Source organism: Montipora capricornis, chromosome 11, assembly GCF_036669925.1.
Source record: "Montipora capricornis isolate CH-2021 chromosome 11, ASM3666992v2, whole genome shotgun sequence".
NCBI classification, from domain to species: Eukaryota; Metazoa; Cnidaria; class Anthozoa; order Scleractinia; family Acroporidae; genus Montipora; species Montipora capricornis.
The window spans coordinates 26,361,173-26,381,172 of record NC_090893.1 but is presented as its reverse complement, the minus strand read 5'-3'; the positions used below and the strand labels follow the sequence as shown (position 1 = coordinate 26,381,172).

At 40.4% G+C, this 20,000-nt stretch overlaps 2 protein-coding genes across 4 annotated transcripts in view; both read right to left on the bottom strand.

The window, feature by feature from the left end:
• Positions 1 to 2,215: 2,215 nt before the first annotated feature.
• On the bottom strand, positions 2,216 to 7,346 carry LOC138024959 (retinol dehydrogenase 8-like). The gene is made up of 3 exons (XM_068872165.1): positions 6,976 to 7,346; positions 4,263 to 4,536; positions 2,216 to 3,068 (listed from the first exon to the last, which is right to left on the bottom strand). Exons 1-3 carry the CDS (start codon positions 7,244 to 7,246, stop codon positions 2,738 to 2,740), a joined length of 876 nt encoding a protein of 291 aa, XP_068728266.1. The 5' UTR covers positions 7,247 to 7,346; the 3' UTR covers positions 2,216 to 2,737.
• Positions 7,347 to 14,064: 6,718 nt separating this feature from the next.
• Positions 14,065 to 20,000, bottom strand: part of LOC138024111 (retinol dehydrogenase 8-like) — a 16,870-nt gene continuing 10,934 nt past the window's right edge. For all 3 annotated transcript variants that reach the window (XM_068871216.1, XM_068871214.1, XM_068871215.1), the window contains exons 3-4: positions 16,093 to 16,366; positions 14,065 to 14,669 (exon numbers count right to left, since the gene is read on the bottom strand). In XM_068871216.1, coding sequence (XP_068727317.1) covers positions 14,336 to 14,669; positions 16,093 to 16,366 — 608 coding nt within the window. In that variant the 3' untranslated portion in view covers positions 14,065 to 14,335. The remainder of the gene's footprint in view (positions 14,670 to 16,092; positions 16,367 to 20,000) is intronic.

Genomic DNA, 20,000 nt, shown 5'->3' with positions numbered 1-20,000 from the left:
CCGCCAGCCAAGTAGTCGCACGCTATATAAAAGAGAGCTTTAGCTACGACGACGGCAACGGCAACCAGAGTCATCACTTCTTTCCATCGCTCAAACTGACATTTCCCTTTTTATTCAACTTTTACGACGTACAGTCTACTTTAGACTTCAGATCCACTTCAACGAAACAAAGATTTTAAACAAGCTGAGAAGATTCACGATAGGCGAGGCAAAGAGTTGAACCCGGATCGATGGCTTGACCTCGCAGTTTCCGATATCCACCACACTAACGAGACAACCTTCCAGAAATTCGAATTTTTTAGAGTATTGAAATAGTAGTACCCAGCAAAACAATTGAAAGTTAACCGTCTTCAACGGGGTTTTTAGACCAAAATACCGTAGATCAGCGCAGCATAGCTTAGAAACGCTATTTCTTGTTGAACTAAAGCTGTAATTCTGCCCGTTTTCATTCTTTTTAGAGCGGGAAGCTTGTCAATATTGACGTGGAATATTGCGTCGTGTAATTGTCACGAAATGTCCAATGTCAAATCGCAGTGAAATCACCGGCTGTTCACACGCGCGATTTGCTGTCGCCATAAAATCGCCGTTCGATCGCAGCTCTTGTCGCGCGATAAAATCGCTCTGTGTAAACGAGCCTTGAAGTTCTCCCTAGAACCTCAAATTTGGTCATTTCACGTTGTTGCTTTGCTGACGACGGCAAAGAAAGGGACAAAAATGAAAAGATGCACGTGCAGAGCGTGCAAAGCTATTACTTTTGCTCGCTAAATACGCAAATTTGTGACGTTCTCTTTGCCGTTGCTGTGGTCGTTGCTAAAACTCCCTAATAGCGAGTTTAAGAAACGATGACGGTTACGACAATGACAACGCCAAAAAGCAGTGATATCATTGGTTAAAAAAACCAAAATGATCGTACTACACTTGCGGCACGCACTTTTGAACATTCCTCACGCGCACTCGTCAAAACTACTACGTGAAATGACCAAATTTAAGGTTTTGACGACAAAATTGACAAACTACAGTGAGTCTTTCTTTCTCGCTGTTTACTTCAAATTTCGGCGTCCATACCAATCCTGCTTTACGACACTTCGCCCATATTATATAATATAAACAAGAGGGAATATCCATAAAATACTTAGAATAGGTCAAACTTATATTTTGAAGTGACGTTTTGGTCGCCGTAAACTCCCTGATGAATCGGGCACAGCAAGCGATAGGTTTTTTTCCCGCAAGTAATCGTGCACTAGCCTTTCTGATAATAGATAATACCGCAAACTGGTGGGATTCGCAGATCGAGCTTGACTTGGAAGTTATGAACTCCTCTTCCCTGCAATGCTAATAGAGGTATCTTTTCCTTTTCGCTTGTTGGGCTGACCTGACGAGTACGGGAAAAGAGACCTTTGCCATGGATCGAAACTCCATTGTACCAACCGCAGCCTAAAAGCTTGGACGGCACCCTTCAAACCAGATGCTCCATGATATGTTTGCTGACTGTGACTTGAGCCCGCTGTGTCCCGCGCATTCCTTTACAATAATTCCGCTGTTACGTGAGCCCACATAACATGAAACATCACGTGAAGATTCGGTTGCTAAGTAACCGCCGCGAATGCGGCCCATGGCAGAGGTCTCTTTTCCTGTACTCGTCAGTCCAGAGAACGCAAAAGAAGAGACCTCTGCTGGAAGGAAAGGACTGCTGACGGAAAAATATGGAAAGCCATAAGTTTCTTAAAAGTATTCTTTATTCTTTTGGTATTGACGTTTTGTTTTGTGGTGTGGTTTTGGCAATATGTGGTGTGGTTTTGTCGTTATGTGGTGAGGTTTTGTCATTATGTGACAAATGAAGGTTTGATGGTTACGTGTTGTGTTTCATTATGACGTGTTTAAGGTTTTTCTTTGACGTGCTGTGTTTACATCTTATGTGGTGTGGTGAGGTTCTTTTATGACATCGATTTTTGCCCCTTCAATGTTTATAAACACATCAAGCACGTCAAAAGAAGACCTCAACACATCAGGATGGAAACATAACAGGTAAATCTCGTCACCGTGACAATAATATTGCCACAGTACACTATGACAAACTCCAAAACATCAATACAATACTTGAAGACCAAAGGAATAAAGATTACATAAGAAAGTTGTGGCTTTCCATATGAACACAAGAGTTCCCTTCTGGTGTTGCACGCTGCCTCCTTTTCCCTTACTCATGATGACTAAAATCTTGAGATAGACAAAATCTTTATTTCAAGTGGTAATCATATAATAATCAGACTTCTTTGTCGATGTGCAAAAAAACTCCTTTAACATTCCTTAACTTAAAGAGGCTGTGTCTCGAAATTTCGCTAAATTCAACGTCTGGAAACTGGCAACCAAATCAAGCAAAACTTAAAAGCATTCAAATTTACAGTAAAGCATTGACGAAAGGTTTGAATAAAACATGCAGCAAATACAAAAGGAGGCAGGGATGGTTAAAAACTGAAACAGTTTAACATTGATTGAAAAGGGGTTTATTGAAAACAGCTGGGTGAACAGTTTTCAAAGTTTATCTCTGTTGTTTCTCTACGATCGAGAAACACTTTATTTGTCAGGAAGCTTTAGTTTGTGTGTTTAAAGTAATTTTTGGGTTAGCGTTAAGTTGCGTGACAAGTAAATGGTAAAACTACACAAAATCAACTGCAATGCCGTGACCCAACCCCCTCAGTTGAATGTCACTGCATTGGACATGATCGTTTTTCGCCTTCAATTACTCGAAGTAGTTCTTCTTGAGCATATTCGCTAACCCTTCACCAGAAACATCTGAATATTTGGCTTCCATTTCATCGGGATTATATTTGTCGTTCGTTGGATAGCGCAATTTGGGATTCTTGCTCAAAATGATTTCCTCCACCATTTTGGCGATTTCGTCTCCGGTCTGCATTGTGCTGGATATTCTCTTGCCAGTTTTCTCTCCAAAGGCTTTCATCAATTCCAAGCTCTTCTCATCCGCTTTCACCTTGTCGAAACTGTCGGTGCCTGGCGAGCTCAGATTTTCTCCAAACGAGGACGCCACAGGGCCTGGCTCGATTAGTACACACCTACAGAGCAATGGAGATAAGGATATCAGTTAAATGAGAAAAAAATAACCGTGCGGCACTGTTAATAAGAAAAAATCGTGCTGTCACATGCGGCACGCATTTGAGCGGTAAAAATCGGTGGTAAAATTCGACTCGTGTAAAATCCCCTTTAACGTTTTGACGTTAAGGGTTGCGGTCACACTTCAGAGAAACACAGTGTAACACCGGTGTTGACATAGTCTCCCTCGCAGCCGTTTTTTGGATGTCACGCAACGTTCCCCCAAAAGTAACTTTTGGGGGAACTTTCCGTGACATCCAAAAAACGGCTGCGAGGGAGACTAGTGTTGACACTGCTCTGGTGTCAACTCTTTGGTACTTTAAATCCCTAGGGTAACACTGAACAATAGCAATTGATTTAACACTAGTGTTAACTCCCTAATGCAACCGCAACGAATGTGAATTCTCAATCTTTAGATCAAGTCTGTTTTTGTTTTTGGGCTAGGAGACCTGCTGATCAATCAGATGATTTGTTTGGTTATTTCTTTCAGAAAGTAAGACCTTCTGTCACCTTGACATGAAAATTAATCGTGAATACGTCGAGTCCAGACGATTCACTTCTCATGAAAATCGATAAAGGATAAATTTCAAATGGAAGAAAATGAACGAGTCAATCGCACTCAATCCCTTTAAACCAATTCAACTACGTGATATTACAGCGGCCATGTTTTCTAAATTAAACCAAAAAAACCATACATTGACATAAATTATAAAGGCAGACTGCAGTTCCTGGGGAAATGAATTTGGAAAATCAAGGTCGTCAAGTGTATATTCTTGACCTTCCATTAAAAAAATAGCGCTGACGGCTTACGAGCTTATTCCTTTCCCTGGATATCTTTTGTTGTTGTTAATATATGTAATACTGAGGACTACTTGCTGTCCAATATGGAAATTATTGCATGATAATAATTGCAGTGATAATAGCCAAAACCTGATTGACCACTACTCGGTTCTTTTATTTATCTTGGCATTTGATTGGTTGATGGGAACTATCCAGATTTTTCTTAAATTGGAGCTTTGGTTCAAATTGAAGTAAACGTTCCAGCAAAAACCATCCCATTTATTTTAAATTTGGACAAATGGCAAAAATTAATTTAAAAAAAAGATCTGTTGGCAATATTGGTGAGGCAGTTATTATAATTTAAACATGCACCTAACCTGATATCAAAGAAGAGCAGAGTTGGAGCCAATGATTCCGTCAAACCCTCTAAAGCAAACTTCGCCGCACAGTACAACTCGTTGAAAGGCGCTCCCACAAGACCAAAGAGGCTGCTGTTGTTGAGGATCAAACCACTTCTCCTTTTTTTCATGTAAGGAAGGACGGCTTGAATGGTTCGAAGAACGCCAAAGAAATTCACGTCAAACAGTTGTTTGGCCTTTTCCACTGGTATGGTCTCCAAAACGCCGAGCATACCCAGTCCAGCGTTGTTAACTGTTGAACGAGGTGTTATTGAAAAGTTAAAAAAAATTGGAAGAGAATCATTATGGCATATTTTTTGTTAAGGTTTGCAGTAGTTGTATTGGATTATTCCCACCGAAAAACGTCGATCCGTGAGGATAACGGTTAAGGTGCCCAGAACTCTCGAGGTTGCGAATCATGGCGATCAGTTTTGAAGTTATTTATTACAGCGTTAGTATTCAACAACATGCCTACCGTTTCCCTCACGTCATGACCGGATGAAGTAACCGGGAACAAATCATCGAATAGTATTTTTGCGTTTTGATTGGTTGTCGATGATTGATTTTACTTTGACTTTGACTATGACTTTGTAATCAAATGTTTAATGACGCCAGTGGCTTCTCATTGGCTGGTAATGAAATCACTTCCACCTCATTGGCTATGGGGCTAAACCCATTGTCTTTTTTCTTTACGTTTGCGATACCACCGGGTGATTGGCTGGACATGTCAAAGCACCATGCAGCACCCATCTCTTATTTTCTCAATAAAGACTAATCGCGTTTTTTCTTTATTTTTCCATTTTTATAGAGAGCTTAATTAAGGGAGGAAGACGACGACTTTGAGAACATCGTCTGAAAATATAACGTCGGGTCATTCCAATATTTAGTGAAAAGTCTTCGAACTTCGATATGGAAACTGTGTACCAAACAATTTGATATTCATAACGTTGGCGTCCTTAGAAACCGCTAAACTACTAACAATCAATTGATCAAGATACTTCTACAGTACTTTATGCAAGCACAGGCGGTTTTTCGATTTATACAAACATATAGATGCTTAACTGACCACTCCCCATATGGGCTTTTCAGGGTCAATGAAACAAAATGAACGAAACGAGAGAACAGATCAACAACAAAAACAACTGTTAGAATCCCAACTGGCCGGAGTCAAATTAGTTGGCTATTTACAAGTGCAGGCGAGAAGTTGAAGCAAGGGCTACCAGGATCAAATTCAACTAGTAGTTAGAAGGAGTCTTGAACCCGGGATCCCCGGATCTCAAGGCAAGCGCCCTGTCATGTTGCCTCTTGCAACGAACACAGAAATCATAACCCAGAAATGATGCACCTTGAGTTCAAGTCATTGTCTCAGCGTGTAGCTGTAGGAGACCACAGAATGTTACATGACAAAAGTGTGCGTTTGTCTTTGTCTGGAAACGACAGAAAGCAAAAACGTCATGGTTGTGACTGCTCCCCAGCGAAGTATTTTCCCTTTTCTGCCATTTTTGGTGTTTTCGGTGTTTGGGAAGCTGGCTTTGCCGTGTGGAAAATCCAGAATGTGTAAACGAAAACCGGACTCGGGAATCGAAAACTTTGAGCTTTCTTTTTCTTTTTTTTTTTTTTTTTTCTTTTTCTTTTCTCTTTTCGCTTTTAATTATTTTTGTTAATTGAAAACCGCTTTATGATAGCAATTAATGTTTTTTTTCAAATTTCATGAGTTAGACCTTGTCGGCTTCGAAAGCTTTTTTGAATTGAAATCATTTTAATTAAATTCTCTTTTGTTCAAGTAATTATGTTACTCCAGTGTTGTTTAGATGTATTTAATGCAACGTGAATTGAACATTACAGGACAATTCAGCACTGCATTCTGTGAATTCCACTGACAAAAAAAGTCGAAGAAAATGGAGTGTCAAAGAAGATATCCAGATAAGTTAAAGCTCTCGAAAACCCATTCATTAGTTTTTTCTTTCAGTTACACAAATGAAATCCATAATTAGAGGTCATTCAAATTAAATTAATTATGATTCCTTTTTGGAAGCGATCCTGTTGGGCGAGTCGCGCATTTAATGTGAAATCTAAATTCTGTTAATTCGAAGTGAACAGTGTCGACATGATAGAGGATGTTGAGAGAAAAAGATTGCGAAACCAAGTGCTGAATTATACTGAAAAACAATAGAAGTTCCTTACAATACCAAACAATAGCAGCTTACGAGAGCTGCTACACTGCTCTGCTGAGAACTAAGGCTGAAAGAATGATAATAACGAACAAGCCCAAAACAACCTTGCGCAAGCTTGGAGGGCACTTGTTTCATCGGTACTCGAGGGGTTTTGACCGAATTCGCTTTTGTTTTATATCAAATTCGTCTGAAACCATAACAAACCATCTCTCCGGTTTCCACCGATGTTTCATCTTGCGTAATCTTCAAGAAGTGCTTTGTTGGAAATTTGTGACATAAAGATGAATGACAGCTACTTAAAATAACGCGATCGGGAAAGAAAATGCATAATCAAGTGCATGGCCCCGGCGGGGAAAATGCGAAGCAAACGCGGTTTTCTTAGAGCAAAAAAGCGCCAGTAAAGCTCCATTTAGGGTGTGCACACTCAAAGGAAATACTTGCTTAAGAGCAAAGCGAGTAAAATCATTCAACAACAATGGAGCTCATTTGCACTAAATTATTATGAGCCACATACTCACACAATATATCAATTCTCTCTTCGCTTTTGATGATTTTTTCGACAGCGTTCTTGACCGATTCGTCACTGGATACGTCCATCTGTTCGATGACCAACGTTTTTCCAAGATATTCCTTTCCATGTTCCTCGAGTTTTCCTTTCTTGGCCAGATTTCGCATAGTGGCGTAAACCTTGAAACGTTTCTCGGGATCTTTCGCGAGATGCAAAGCGGTATCCAGTCCAATACCACTAGAACAACCCGAGATCAACACAACGTACACTTTGGAAGCCATCTGCAAAACGGAGTCCACAGAAAATCGATTCGCTGCTGAGTCACGGTAACTGTGATGCTAACAAGGACGATGCACTATGCAAATGATTTGAAACAGTATCACACAACTGGTTGATACAGCGTGGGATGATTTGCATACGAATGTCCTGGGCTGTTTTCCCTGGTTCACCGCGTTTTTCAGCTGGCTATGTTTACCAATTGGTCCCTTGTCGTTTTATATTTGAAATATTTAATTATTCGTATACCACAGCCACCAAACGCTTGAAGCTCTGAAATACCGATCGGTATAAGACGTGTTAATACTCAAAATGGTTTGCTAATTTCCGTCACATACTCTCTGACTCGGCGGTCTTCAAATTTCAGATGGCAATTTACAATATGCCTTGAACTTTTTTAACTTTAAAAGTAACTTTCCTTTCCCCTAAGTTTCCTTTTTTACTTTTTATTTCTATAATACTTTCACAATACTTGCACTGCAATATACACCCGTGCAGTATTTAACACTGAATTTTCTTCCACTTTTACGAACTTTTAAAGTTAGAGTTTCACGACACACCATAGCTCCTGACCTAGGGCATACAATGCCATAGTTTTTCATTAGTGCGGTTTTCTCATACCGTCTATAATATTAAAAATTTGGAGCAGCTTTTCAGCCAAGTACTGTGCGAATTCAGCTAATTCATTCGCTATTTTCACACTTTAATTGTTTGCCCCCCAAATTTTGTATACTGAACCACTGTTTTCAAATCCTCTTGGGAATTATTATGCATTGTCCCAAGAAAACAATGGCTTATGCAAAATTTCTGGGGGAAACAAAGTGTATTATGGGGAATATGAAAATAGAAAATAGTGAACTCGCAAGGTCTCCGTTTTCGTCAGAAATACATATTAAATTAAGCAATTAATATCAAAGAGGCGTGAATCTAACAAATAATCAAATCTGGGAAGTTAATGTACCAGTTATGTGCAGTTGTTTTGTGAACAACTCCTGTGATTCACCCGGGTCAATGGATTAGACCAGAAGTAATCAGGGATTTGTAAATGCGTTCGAATTCTTTCCATTGAAATTCAGTGAGGTCTCGCAGAATATCTGATTCAATATCTGTCGACGTAAAGAGATTTTTCTTCGCTGAAACTGAAAAATGTTATTGGAATCAATTAGGCAATATCAAGTCTTTCAGATACTTGCTTTGTTGCGCGTCAGATAAACTGTATAAAGACTCTATAAAGTGATTGAGGAGACGAAATATCAGTGTTAACAGAAACCCATATAAGGGTTGAAACGTGTAACGCGCCATTACAGCTTCCGAATATTCAGTGCTAAGTACCATATTTGGAAACCCCTCGCTCCAGTTAATTTCGCTCGAGAACATTGGTGGTATTGCGTCACGGCGTTCTTGCGATCTGATTGGTTGAATGCTTCTCTCTTACTGTTCCAAATATGGTACTTAGCAAATTGAATACTCGGAAGCTTATTTCCCAGCACACAAGGGTCCGTTACACGTTTCAACCCTTATGGGTTTTTGGTGTAATTAATGCGGTTCCTTATGTTATCGAGTGTGGTGAATGCACCACAAACAATCGGAGATTCTTTACTCTAGATTTAGCTTCTATATTGCGTCAGGTGAAAACCAAGAATTTCAAACACTGTACTGTAGCACAACATTTAAATTAGAAAAAAACACAATGCTAAGTACATGTTCATTGCCGTGACTTTAAGATCGTCAGTTGCCACGGCCTGTTCTCGTCTGACCTTGTAGCTCAGTCGGTAGAGCAGCGGTGATCTAGCCCGAAGATATGGAGTAGATGCTAAGCACTTCGCATTACACTCTAATCAGTTATGTCTGTTCAAATATAAGTGCTACACGGCCAACGATTGACAAAACGTAATCCCTCCTTACACTAAGAATTCTCTACTTGCACAAATTCCATATTACACTTCAATGCACAGGCGTTGTTTTTGATTTCTCGTGGGACATCTTCATGTCCCAAGACAAATTGCAATCAATGATTATGCAAAATCTTGGGGGGTTAGAGAAGTGAATTACGGGATTTGTGCAAGTAGAGAATAACATAACAGAGAAGATTCAAAGTTTTTTGAAACTTTAATAATATAACTAAACGCGAACTGCAAATGATGTATTCGGTACAGCAAGTTTGGAATTCACCTATTTTTCATCAAGAAGCTCTTCCTTCATCATTTTCACTATAAAATTTCTACTTGGATCCACAAGTTTAGCTTTGATCTCATACGCGGTCTATACTTCTCGTTTGTTTGATAGCGAAGGCTGGGTTTCTCAGAAAGAATGACGCTCTTCACTATCTTCGCAATGTCATCTGAACTTTGGGCTGTTGTCGCGAAATACTGCTCCATTTTCGCCGCAAATCTTCGAAACAACTCTTGAGTCTTGAATTCGTCAGCACGGATCTTGCCACAGGACCCTCTTCGACTAAAGAACACCTTAAAAACAGCAGAAATATGTAAGGTTGACAAAATGCGTCCTTTAAAGCAACTATCATTTTTTAATATAATATTCTCTAGTTGCAAATATCATTTTCGACACGTCATTGAAACTGTCAAGGTCCTTTTCCAATGGGGTCAACTTAGTTGTTGATTTTTTTCCTGTGACGGAATTGTATTGATTCCAATAATTGACATGATTTCGTATAAGGATTTATCGTTTGTGACGGATTACGTGCAATCAGATATAAAGAACAGAGAGGGAAGCAATCACGGATTGTAGGAACAAGGCTAAAAATAAAAGAAAAAAGAAAAGGAATCAGACACAGGACTACAGTTCCTATTCATTACAGGTAAGTTGTTTAATACAAGTACGCTTATGGCCTGATATGCCTACCTTTCTACCAGAGGAAAGCTCGAACAGTCTTTGTAAATAGACCTTGCCAGTGTCACGTAACAGCAATGTTATGGTACCACATGAAACACCGATTATTGCTGAACAAGATGCAGATACCTCCACACCCTGAGGCTTGTCCCCACAAACGGCATACTTAATTTGGGTTGTTTTCCTTTCGTTTTGGTCCTTTTTTGGCTGTGTTCATTGTCATTAGCGCATTACAATGTTTGGCGCGGAACTTTGGAATATAACAGGTCGAAAAATACATAGCTCTAATTTGCTCACTTTTGATTGGTTGATAAAATGCATATTAATTAGGGGGTGGTTGGGAAAGAGATGGGGGTTTGTTACAGGCCGTCCATCTCCTTCCCTCCTCCTCAGTACCCTCTTTGGCCGCTACGAAGGCTAAGCAAACTCGTACGTTAGAGTGGTTTTCAATTGAGTGTCGAAAGTAATTAGTTAATTACTTTGGTTTACGATTACTTCACTCAGTGATTGGTTAAAAGTTCTCGCGCCACTTTTTCAACCAATCAGAAGTGAAACCAAAACCAATCGTGGCTCGCGCGTGCACATTTTCCCACGCTTTGTGTCGGCTACGTTTGGATTGCCTCCGTCCTTTTTGATTGGCCAAAGTAATTACTTTGGTTTTGGTTTTACGACACTCATTCGAAAACCGCTCTAATGGAACAAAATGTAAATAATGACGTCAACAGATTCCCTTATAGAAGGTTTTCAATCACGTGTTGAGACGGCCATGTTGATGCCCAAAACTACAGTAGGTTCTGGCTCATGTATTGCATTGCAATACTGTTCTCTTCTACTGTTCTGTGCACCAACATGACTGCTGTGACCTCAGGTGAAAACCATGTATAGACCTCTTTCACAATAATGGCCAAATAAAATATTCTTTCGTTTTAATGCTAATAATCCTTTCTAGCCTCGCAACGACGAGGAAATTGGAAAGTATGGAAAGCCACAACTTTCTAACGTAATCTTTATTCTTTTGGTCTTGAAGTTTTGTGTCGATGTTTTGGATTTTTGTTATAGTGTACTGCAGCAACACTATTATGTGGTGTGGTTTTGTCGTTATGTGGAGAGGTTTTGTCAATGAGGTTTGATGGTTCCGTTACCTTTTTTCGCACATTAAAAGACTTATTTGCCCCCCGAAAATAAAAGAAATTTTTAACACCCATTTTCATCTTCACTGAAAGTTTGCCTGAGCTGGAATTTTGCCAACGAAAACTAGCTCGACTCATTCTTCACAGCTTAAACCCCTTTTCCTTGGAGAAATCACTAAGTAAGAAAGATATAAAGTTTGGCCAGTAATTGCACGCAACAACTAGGAAGGGGAAATGATCTTTGGTTCGAAAAATACAACAACTTAAATGAATATTATACAAGTACTAAAAAAAAGCACGAATTCCGCTAAGGCGAGGTCATTTGTCACCTGACCTTAACTGGGTAAAACAAGGGTTTGATATTATCACTGGGTTTGGGTAACATTTCGTTCTGTTCTCTCCTGGCTGCTTTTCCTGATTCCACCTGCTGTAAAGGTATACACAACGATCCTACTAGCAATTGCAATGATGTGATGAAAATCATGGCAGCTATCGCGTTTGTCAGCAACGCAAAACAATCATTCTTAACATGAACGTAGAAAAATCTTCTAGTTACACACAGGGGCCATGTCAGTGGGGATTGTAGCACTCAAGTTTCACCCGAAGTGCGGGGGAAAGTTTAAAATGTAACACTGTACAAATGTTACATCCCCCGCTACGTCCCAGAAGACAAAATTTCAATACCAAAAGAATAAAGATTACGTAAGAAATGTGCACTAAATTACCCAAATACTCACACAATACATCAATTCTCTCTTCGGTTTTGATTATTTTTTCCACAGCGTGCTTACCGATTCGTCACTAGATACGTCCATCTGTTTGATGACCGATGTTTTTTCAAGATATTCCTTTCCGTGTTCCTCGAATTTTCCTTTCTTCACCAGATTTCTCATAGTGGAGTAAACCTTGAAACGTTTCTCGGGATCGTTCGCGAGAAGCAAAGCGGTATCCAGTCCAATCCCGCTAGAGCAACCCGAGATCAACACGACACAGACTTTAGAATCCATCTGCAAAAATGAGTCGACAGAAAATCGAATTGCTGCTAAGTCACGGTTACTGTGATACAAACAAGGCCGATGCACTATGTAAATGATTTGAATCGTAACCACCAACTGGTTGCAAGGTGACAAGATTTGCATACTAATATCCTGGGTCAATGGATTAGACCAGAACTAATCAGGGATTTGTAAACGCGTTCGAATGCTTGCCATTGAAATTGTGGTCTCACAGAATAAGTGTCTGATTCAATATCTGTCGACGTAAAGGCCAGTGTGCTTATAGACTTGAAACCATCAGACCATGAAGTCTTTACGAGAATGACTTTTTCTATAGCCAGAACCGTCGCAAGGGTCGGGTTCGGTAGCCATTTTTTTGCAGCTCTTTTATCACGCACGAACACAGATGTTTTCGTTATCTAGTGCGCGCATGAAACTTTGTTAATTAATGCGTTTACTTTTTTATCGAGTGTGGTGAATGCACCACAAACACACAAAATACTTGACTCTAAGAAGTATCGAGGTTTCTTTAGTCTTTACATTAGGCATCCCACTTTGCCGAATCGGAGCCTACCACGGGATCACCCGTCCCGAGTTAAATCTTCCTGATCCGGTCCCGCAGTCCCCCGACCCATCACGGGAGGGGGGAAAGAAAGAGTTTGGCTGATCCAATGGCACCGTCGTGGAGGGGTTGGTGGGGGCAAGAGGACGAGCAAAATGGGTGTGGATCGGTGTTGGGCAATGAGTTCTAGGCGTATGCACAGGTGAGTCTCAAGGGATTCAAACCTAGGAATGTTTATAATATGAACTCAAACGTGTGCACAGGCAGCCATACAAAAAAAAGACTGTCAAACCTACAATTGCAGGACTCGCACATGTTCCGAAGGTGACTGGAGTAATCATCGCCAAATTGGATACTCGGATTGAAACTACAGAGCCCAATTTGGCAGGCACCTGCGGGGGGTCCTGGAGGTGGAGCACAGGAGTTGGGGGGGGGGGGGGGTCGGACCAAACTGGGGGGAGTTATGGCCACAAAACGCTTGTTTTTTCTATCGATCGAAGAGCCTTCCCTGGTTACGCTAGTTGAAAACCGAGAGTATCACGAGACGTGTAAGGCGATTCCACATGTCCTTGGCAGAGTCCGGGGTCCCTGGCTCCCAAAGGAGGGAGAAGTGACGGCTCAAACCACTTTTTCTATCAAGTGTAGGGCCTTTCCTGGAGATGCTATTGATTGACGGAGGGTATAACGTGATGCGCAAGGTGATTGCGCATCCTCCTGATCGGATGTGGGGGGGGGGTGCTGGATCCAAACCGGGAGGGGGGGAATTTTTGCCCAAAAACTCGGTTTTCTTCAATATGTACAGCCTCCACCTGAAGAGATAAGGTGCTGATCCCCCGTCGGATTGCCCACCTGAGCGTACATCTCCATGCCTAGTTTGGGGACCCCGGCACCAAACGGGAGAGCTAGGGCCCAAAGACTGAGGGGTCCACTGACGCCAGGTTGAGGCCTGGGGCCTCAAGGCAGCGAGCGGAGTCCGATAGAAAAGGCCCCTTCTTCGCACCGGGTAGTCCGGACGATGGGCCTTGGACACTTGGGATACTTTTCTCTGGGCCAACTGGAAATCGGCCCGTTCACGGCACAATATTCAGTTTAGAAAAAACACAATGGCGATTACAATCCTGGTAAAGGGTAAAGGGGTTTAATTTCTAAAGAAACATTGGTACTGTTTCGGTTGGGAAGTGAAACGCAGAAATAGGCTTATCAACTCAGTTGATATGGTAAATTGACCACCGTAGAGAAATTTGACAGCGTTAGGCCCTTCGTCAGAGATATGTGCACCGGTTCTCGTTATACTTAAATTTATTTTATTGCTTTTCAATTTTATTTCAGATTCTTTTCCTGATCAGACCTTCTTAGAAACTAATTAGATTGCAATGCATTCGGTCTGGACTTAATTAGAATCAGAAGACCATAAAAGAGATAGTTTTTTGCGAAACGCATGCTAGGGGGACCGATGCTATAAAGGGGTCAGCGGACTTCGCTGAAAAGTAGAAATCACTTTTAAAAAGAAACAGAAAATGTAAATGATGTATTCAGTAAGGCATGTTTAGAATGTCCCTACTTTTCATCAAGAAGCTCTTCCTTCATCATTTCCACTATAAAATTTCCACTTGGATCCACAAGTTTAGCTTTGATCTCATGCGGCCTATACTTCTCGTTTGTTTGATAGCGAAGGCTAGGTTTCTCACTAAGAATGATGCCCTTTACGATCTTCGCAATGTCATCTGAACTTTGGGCCGTGGTCACGAAATACTGCTCCATTTTCGCCGCAAATCTTCCAAACAACTCCTGAGTCTTTTGGTCAGCGGTTGGCATATCAAAAGTCGAGGCCCAGTTTCTTGAATTCGTCAGCGCGGATGTTGACACGGGGCCCTCTTCGACTAAAGAACACCTTTAAAACAGAACAAATATGATTGACCAAATGCATCATTATTTTCGACACTTCATTAATACTGTCAAGGTCCTTAGTGTGCTATAGAAGCTTATGACTAAGAGCGCAAAAATTTACCATATGTGTGGAATGGCGTTCTTATAGACCAAATTATTCCGTGGGATGCCGAAGGCAGCCACGGAAACAATTCAGGCCCGTTCCTTTTTTTGACTTTGTTTTTTTTTCATCGTCGTTATAAATGTGTCCCACGGATATTAAGTTAAGCCCCGATCGGGAATTTTTTTTTCCCTTCGGTGTTTCCAAACTCCCGTACGACGATTGGAACTTCCTCTCTTTTACCACCTCTTTAGCATTCTGAGCGCACGCTACACCACTCGACTACGGTGCTCTGTGCTTACGATCTCAGCAAAAATTTAGTTTGAAATCCTTTCCGCCCGCGATGATTGACACAGTAACCTCACAACTGAAAGTATTTGATAAAGTGGACAGATGATTTTTCTTTAAGAAAGGCAAACTTTAAAGGTAAGGAGAATTTTATACGTTGTTTCTAGATCTTTCTTCGTTCTTGTATGCTTCACTGTGATGATTATTGCGTGGAACGAATTTTCTAATCGACTTGTTTCTTGGGAACTAGTTTGTTCAGTCGTTCCAAAACATTTTGTGAATCGAACCAATGCGTTCAATTGGCCATTGTAGCCTTTCTAAGAAGACCTTTATAATTTATTCTCTGGTTGATCACGCAGTAACTATTCCCGTAGTTGTGGTTAACTTTGACCAAAAATAATAATGAACTTTCTCCTTTACAAGTGTCAAGGCAACAATAGGCCACGTTCGCTATATCAATATTCACACATAGCTACGAGGCTTTATGGTTCGATTTGAATATCATTTTGCTTAGAAATCTCCCTTGAGACTTGTGAGACAAAGAAAACAGAACTGAGCCGTGATAGTTGACCATAACGCCTCGTAGCCATGCCTGAACATTGATATTTCGAACTCGTCTTTTAGGAACACTTTAAAGAGAAAGTAAATTAACAGACCATATTCGTATTCTCAGTATTGGACTGGAACTAGCTTGCAATCGAGGCTAATGCGGGAAAATCTTTTCAAATGCAAATACTTTTTAATGTATTCCCCCGCATTAGCTTCCATTGCAAGCTAGTTCAAGTCCAATACTGATAACACGAATATAGTCCATTAAACTCATATCAAGTCAAACTTTGGTTTTTAAGGAGAGGGAAAATCAAAGTAACCATAGAAAAACCTCTCGGAGCAGAGAAGAAAAAACCAACAAAGTCAACCCATACATGACGCCGAGTCTTTGAATCGAAACCAAGCCTCAATGGTGGGAGGCGAGTCCTCTCACCACTGCGCCAGCCCCTTTTCCCTCCTTCCGGAATCTAATTTCAAAATATGTTCTTACCTGATGTTGAAATGGAGCAGTGTTGGAGCTAGGGCCTCGGTAAGTCCCTCTAAGGCAAACTTTGTTGAACAATACATTGCATTGAAAGGTACGCCAACAATACCCAAATGACTACTGTTATTGATAATGTGACCAGTTCGCCTCGCTTTCATCCCTGGAAGCACAGCTTGGATCAATCTCACAGCGCCAAAGAAGTTGATTTCGTACATTTCCTTTGCCATGTCGATTGGTGTGCATTCCAGTGCTGCCCATAAACCAATCCCAGCGTTATTAACTGCAAGGTACGAAAACGGATTGATGATGAGCCCATTTCCACGTTGCTGCATGCCTCAGTTTCAAAACGAGGCCTCGTGAAAAACTATTGAAACGGGAGATGAGTTGTATATTCTTATGCAATCAAACTCATTTCCCTTACGATAGCTAACATAGGTACCAAGACTCACCTCGAAATCAAGGCAAACAGCAAATCGGAAATGGCCCATTGCCTGACGGACTGACTGACTGGCCGGAAGACCGACCGACAGAACCATCGACCGCCTCACCGACCGACTCATTGACCGACAGACCGACTGACTGACTTACTGACCGAACGACCTACCGATCGACCGACCGACGCCCGACGGGATCATAGACAGACAGACAGACAGAAAGAAATAAAAATAAGTGACTAGCTGGCTGACTGACTCAATGAGCAACAGACAGGCAAGGACAGACTGTGCTTAATCTCTCGCGCACCGATATGAACCGTCAGCTACGCAGGCTAATTTTCATACATCAATACAACTGGATAATGAAATTCATGGTCCTTTGCATGCATGCCAAGTTACAATGCGTCTCATGGCCATGGTCTCTCCTAAAAGAATTTACTGCTTGTATTACTTTTTGGTTGGGATGGATGGTTGTAGAGGGTCATATTGTGACACCTTCACCAAGCATAACGTAACTTAGTCCTGTTGCGGGTCTTCCTCTGACCCCGCCCTGAAAATGGGCCTGGAACCCAGGCGGGTAAAGAGAGAGTCCTGTATTACTCGCAGGCGCATGCTCGGAATGAGCAAATCATATTGCATTAGATGCCAGGCTGGATATGTAAATAAAGGGAACCTTGAAACTCCGACAAAAAATCGTATATGAGAAGTACTATGTGATTTGCAGTGTCAGGAAAGAGGACATCTAAATTATTCCTCGTCGTGACCAAACGAGGAGAAAAAACCCCGATCGCAGTGATGTTGGAAAATTACTACTGAATAAATGTAACGACTGAGAGAAGATCGCAATAAAGCGATGCAAAGGCTGGACTAGTAAATATAGCATAGGAATTTAGTAAGCAACAAAACAACTCGGAGTCAGAATTTCATATTATCTGCGGTACTTTACCTCTAGCAATGAGTTTCAGAAGGAGAGTGCTTTTAAGTAGCAGCAATAAAAGCAAGGTGACACACGCTTTTAAGTAGCATTTTTCATCCTTATTAATGAATATTCATGAACAAATTTTGACCAAAAAAAAAAATTATGACAATTAACGTCCGAATAATCGATGTTTGACTGTGCATATATATGTATAAATTTAATAGGAACATTATTGCTTCATCATTGCGTTATCAACACAAACTGGAAACACATAGTCCAGGTTGTGATTCAATTTCGTTTAACTTTTTATCTAACTTTATCAGGAATATATTAATAATGCTCAGTTTTGTTGTCAAGCAATCTTCTTTTAGTTTTTCCGATATAAAAATCATTGCAGTCTCAACAGCCAGCTCTACATAAAACCTTAGCCATTTGGCCACGGCCCTAAGTCTGTCCTTGTAAGGAAAGAAAGATTTAATGCGACGAAATCGGAGTTCTTTGAAAAAGTGTTCTAAGGAAAAATTAATAGTCTGAGTAAATTACTCTACTCTAATTACTAAACAAAAAATTACTCTGTTTGTCACCGGTGTTTGTGTATTATTCCTGATAAAACTGAGAGTATTTACGACATTTTTTACCTGACTGTTTTATATTGGGTATCCAAACAATTTGTCCCCGATTTTGAAAAAAATTGGTAGGCCTAAATTCCTGAAACAATCACAGTTTCAATAATTACTGTGCAACTCAAATATATGTTCACTGGATCAGTGCAACTATCACATAACCAGATCGGCAGAAGTAATGAACAATAAATAATGAACAATAAACAAGAGTTCCAGCAGGATATTTATTAGTCTTCGCTGAGCGATTCACATCCACGATCTACAGTATATTTGTAAGTTTCAAGGAGTCTCGGGAGAGCAATGAAATCAAAGTTTGATATTTTTCTGCGCCAACATCATGCAGCTGTTCACTTGGATTTCAGGCACGAAATTCCATTCTTTCGTATGTCATCCATCTGATCTTCCACGATTGGGACTCACGATAAGAAGGACTGATTTCAATAGGAATAAAACGCAAACAGCGGTTACAAACATTTGCTTGAACTGCATAACTTTTATAAACTTAACGTTTCGTATGTTACAACATACATCATCAGAAGTGATTATTATTCAGTTACAGATAAATTTAACCGCTGTTTGCGTTTTATTCCTATTGAAACTAAAATGGCCCAAGTCAAAGAATTTTTAAAAGGACTGATTTACAATTAACATCGGACTCGGATCGAAGACAATTGTAAACATATTAAAGAAACAACCATGTAGCAAACAGACTTGCCAAATCCTGTTGCAGGTTTAACAAAACCATTATTACCGGTAACGACTGCATGGATAGCTTGCAGTTGTTCCGCCTTAGACACAAAGGTAAAGTGGCATTTCTTAACGTGCGAAATCAATCATCCTACAGAAACTTGGCGTTATAATTTCCTTTCACATTATCCCCATGTATCCAGTGTAAAAGCACTCGGAATAAACCATGCCCAAATAAGGAATCTTTTTCTAAATATGGTTTTCCCCCAGTTTTGGGGAAAAAAATGGCGTCATTTCGAGCATGCGCCTGCAAGTAATACAGGACTCTCTCTTTTCCCGCCTGGGTTCCAGGCCCATTTTCAAGGCGGGGTAAGAAGGAGTCCCGGAACAGGATTAAACGAAACTATATTGGACAACCCTCCAAACTTTTGAAATGAAATCCTTTGCCTTTTACCGGCTTAAATTATTATGGTAATTTCCTTCGCTAAATCAAACACTGCGCTCAATTTTTGACAAGCATTCCCGCGAACAAACACAGTGATTTTTTCGCGCCATTTTGCCCACTCATCGAGATGGTAAAACCGCAACATCCTTATTCTCTGGAACTCTACAATTTCGTTCGGTCCAACTGGAGATTCGTTAATTATATGGTGATCTTCAATCCTTGAACATTTATCTACATTGCATGTTGCCAGTCTCTTGCAGGTGTTTTTATGTTTGGCCAGAGCAAACAAAATAAACAAAATAAACAAAATAAAGTTTGGCTCCTAACGAAAATAAAGTTTGGCTCCTAACGAATATTGACAAAAAGTCTCTTAACGCATCATTTCATTTAAAATTAAAGCCTTGGTATTACTAAGTTTTGTTGTTGTTTTTTTGATCCACCCCCGAAAATCTTCTAAAAACCTTTAAAGTCTCTTTTCTAATTCAATTAAAACAACTTCTTCACTAATAAAAGTCTTTGAAAAGTAACTCTATCCTTTGGATGTGAAATCCGATGTCTGTTTCTTATCTTAAGCTATATCTTAAGGCAACGCGACCAACAAAGATGAAACAAACAAGTTATTTCAAGGCGTGACAATTCTATCCAGGAGAAAACTCCTTTTTTTTTAGAAACAGGAATGGAGATTATTCATGTGTGGTAAAAAAAACGGTTTTGATATGTGCGAAAAAGCCGGAAAAGGGAAAGAATCCCCTATTCTTGGTTTTCCCTCAAGTGACTAACTGCTTGACGACGGTTGCTATGCGCCA

Excerpts from the sequence above, each read along its gene's own strand:
- LOC138024959 (XM_068872165.1), bottom strand. The coding sequence starts at position 7,246 with ATGGCTTCCAAAGTGTACGTTGTGTTGATCTCGGGTTGTTCTAGTGGT. Across the intron at positions 4,537-6,975 it reads AGAGAGAATTGATATATTGT|TTAACAACGCTGGACTGGGT; the intron begins GTGAGTATGTGG and ends CTCGTTCAACAG. Across the intron at positions 3,069-4,262 it reads CTGCTCTTCTTTGATATCAG|GTGTGTACTAATCGAGCCAG; the intron begins GTTAGGTGCATG and ends ATTGCTCTGTAG.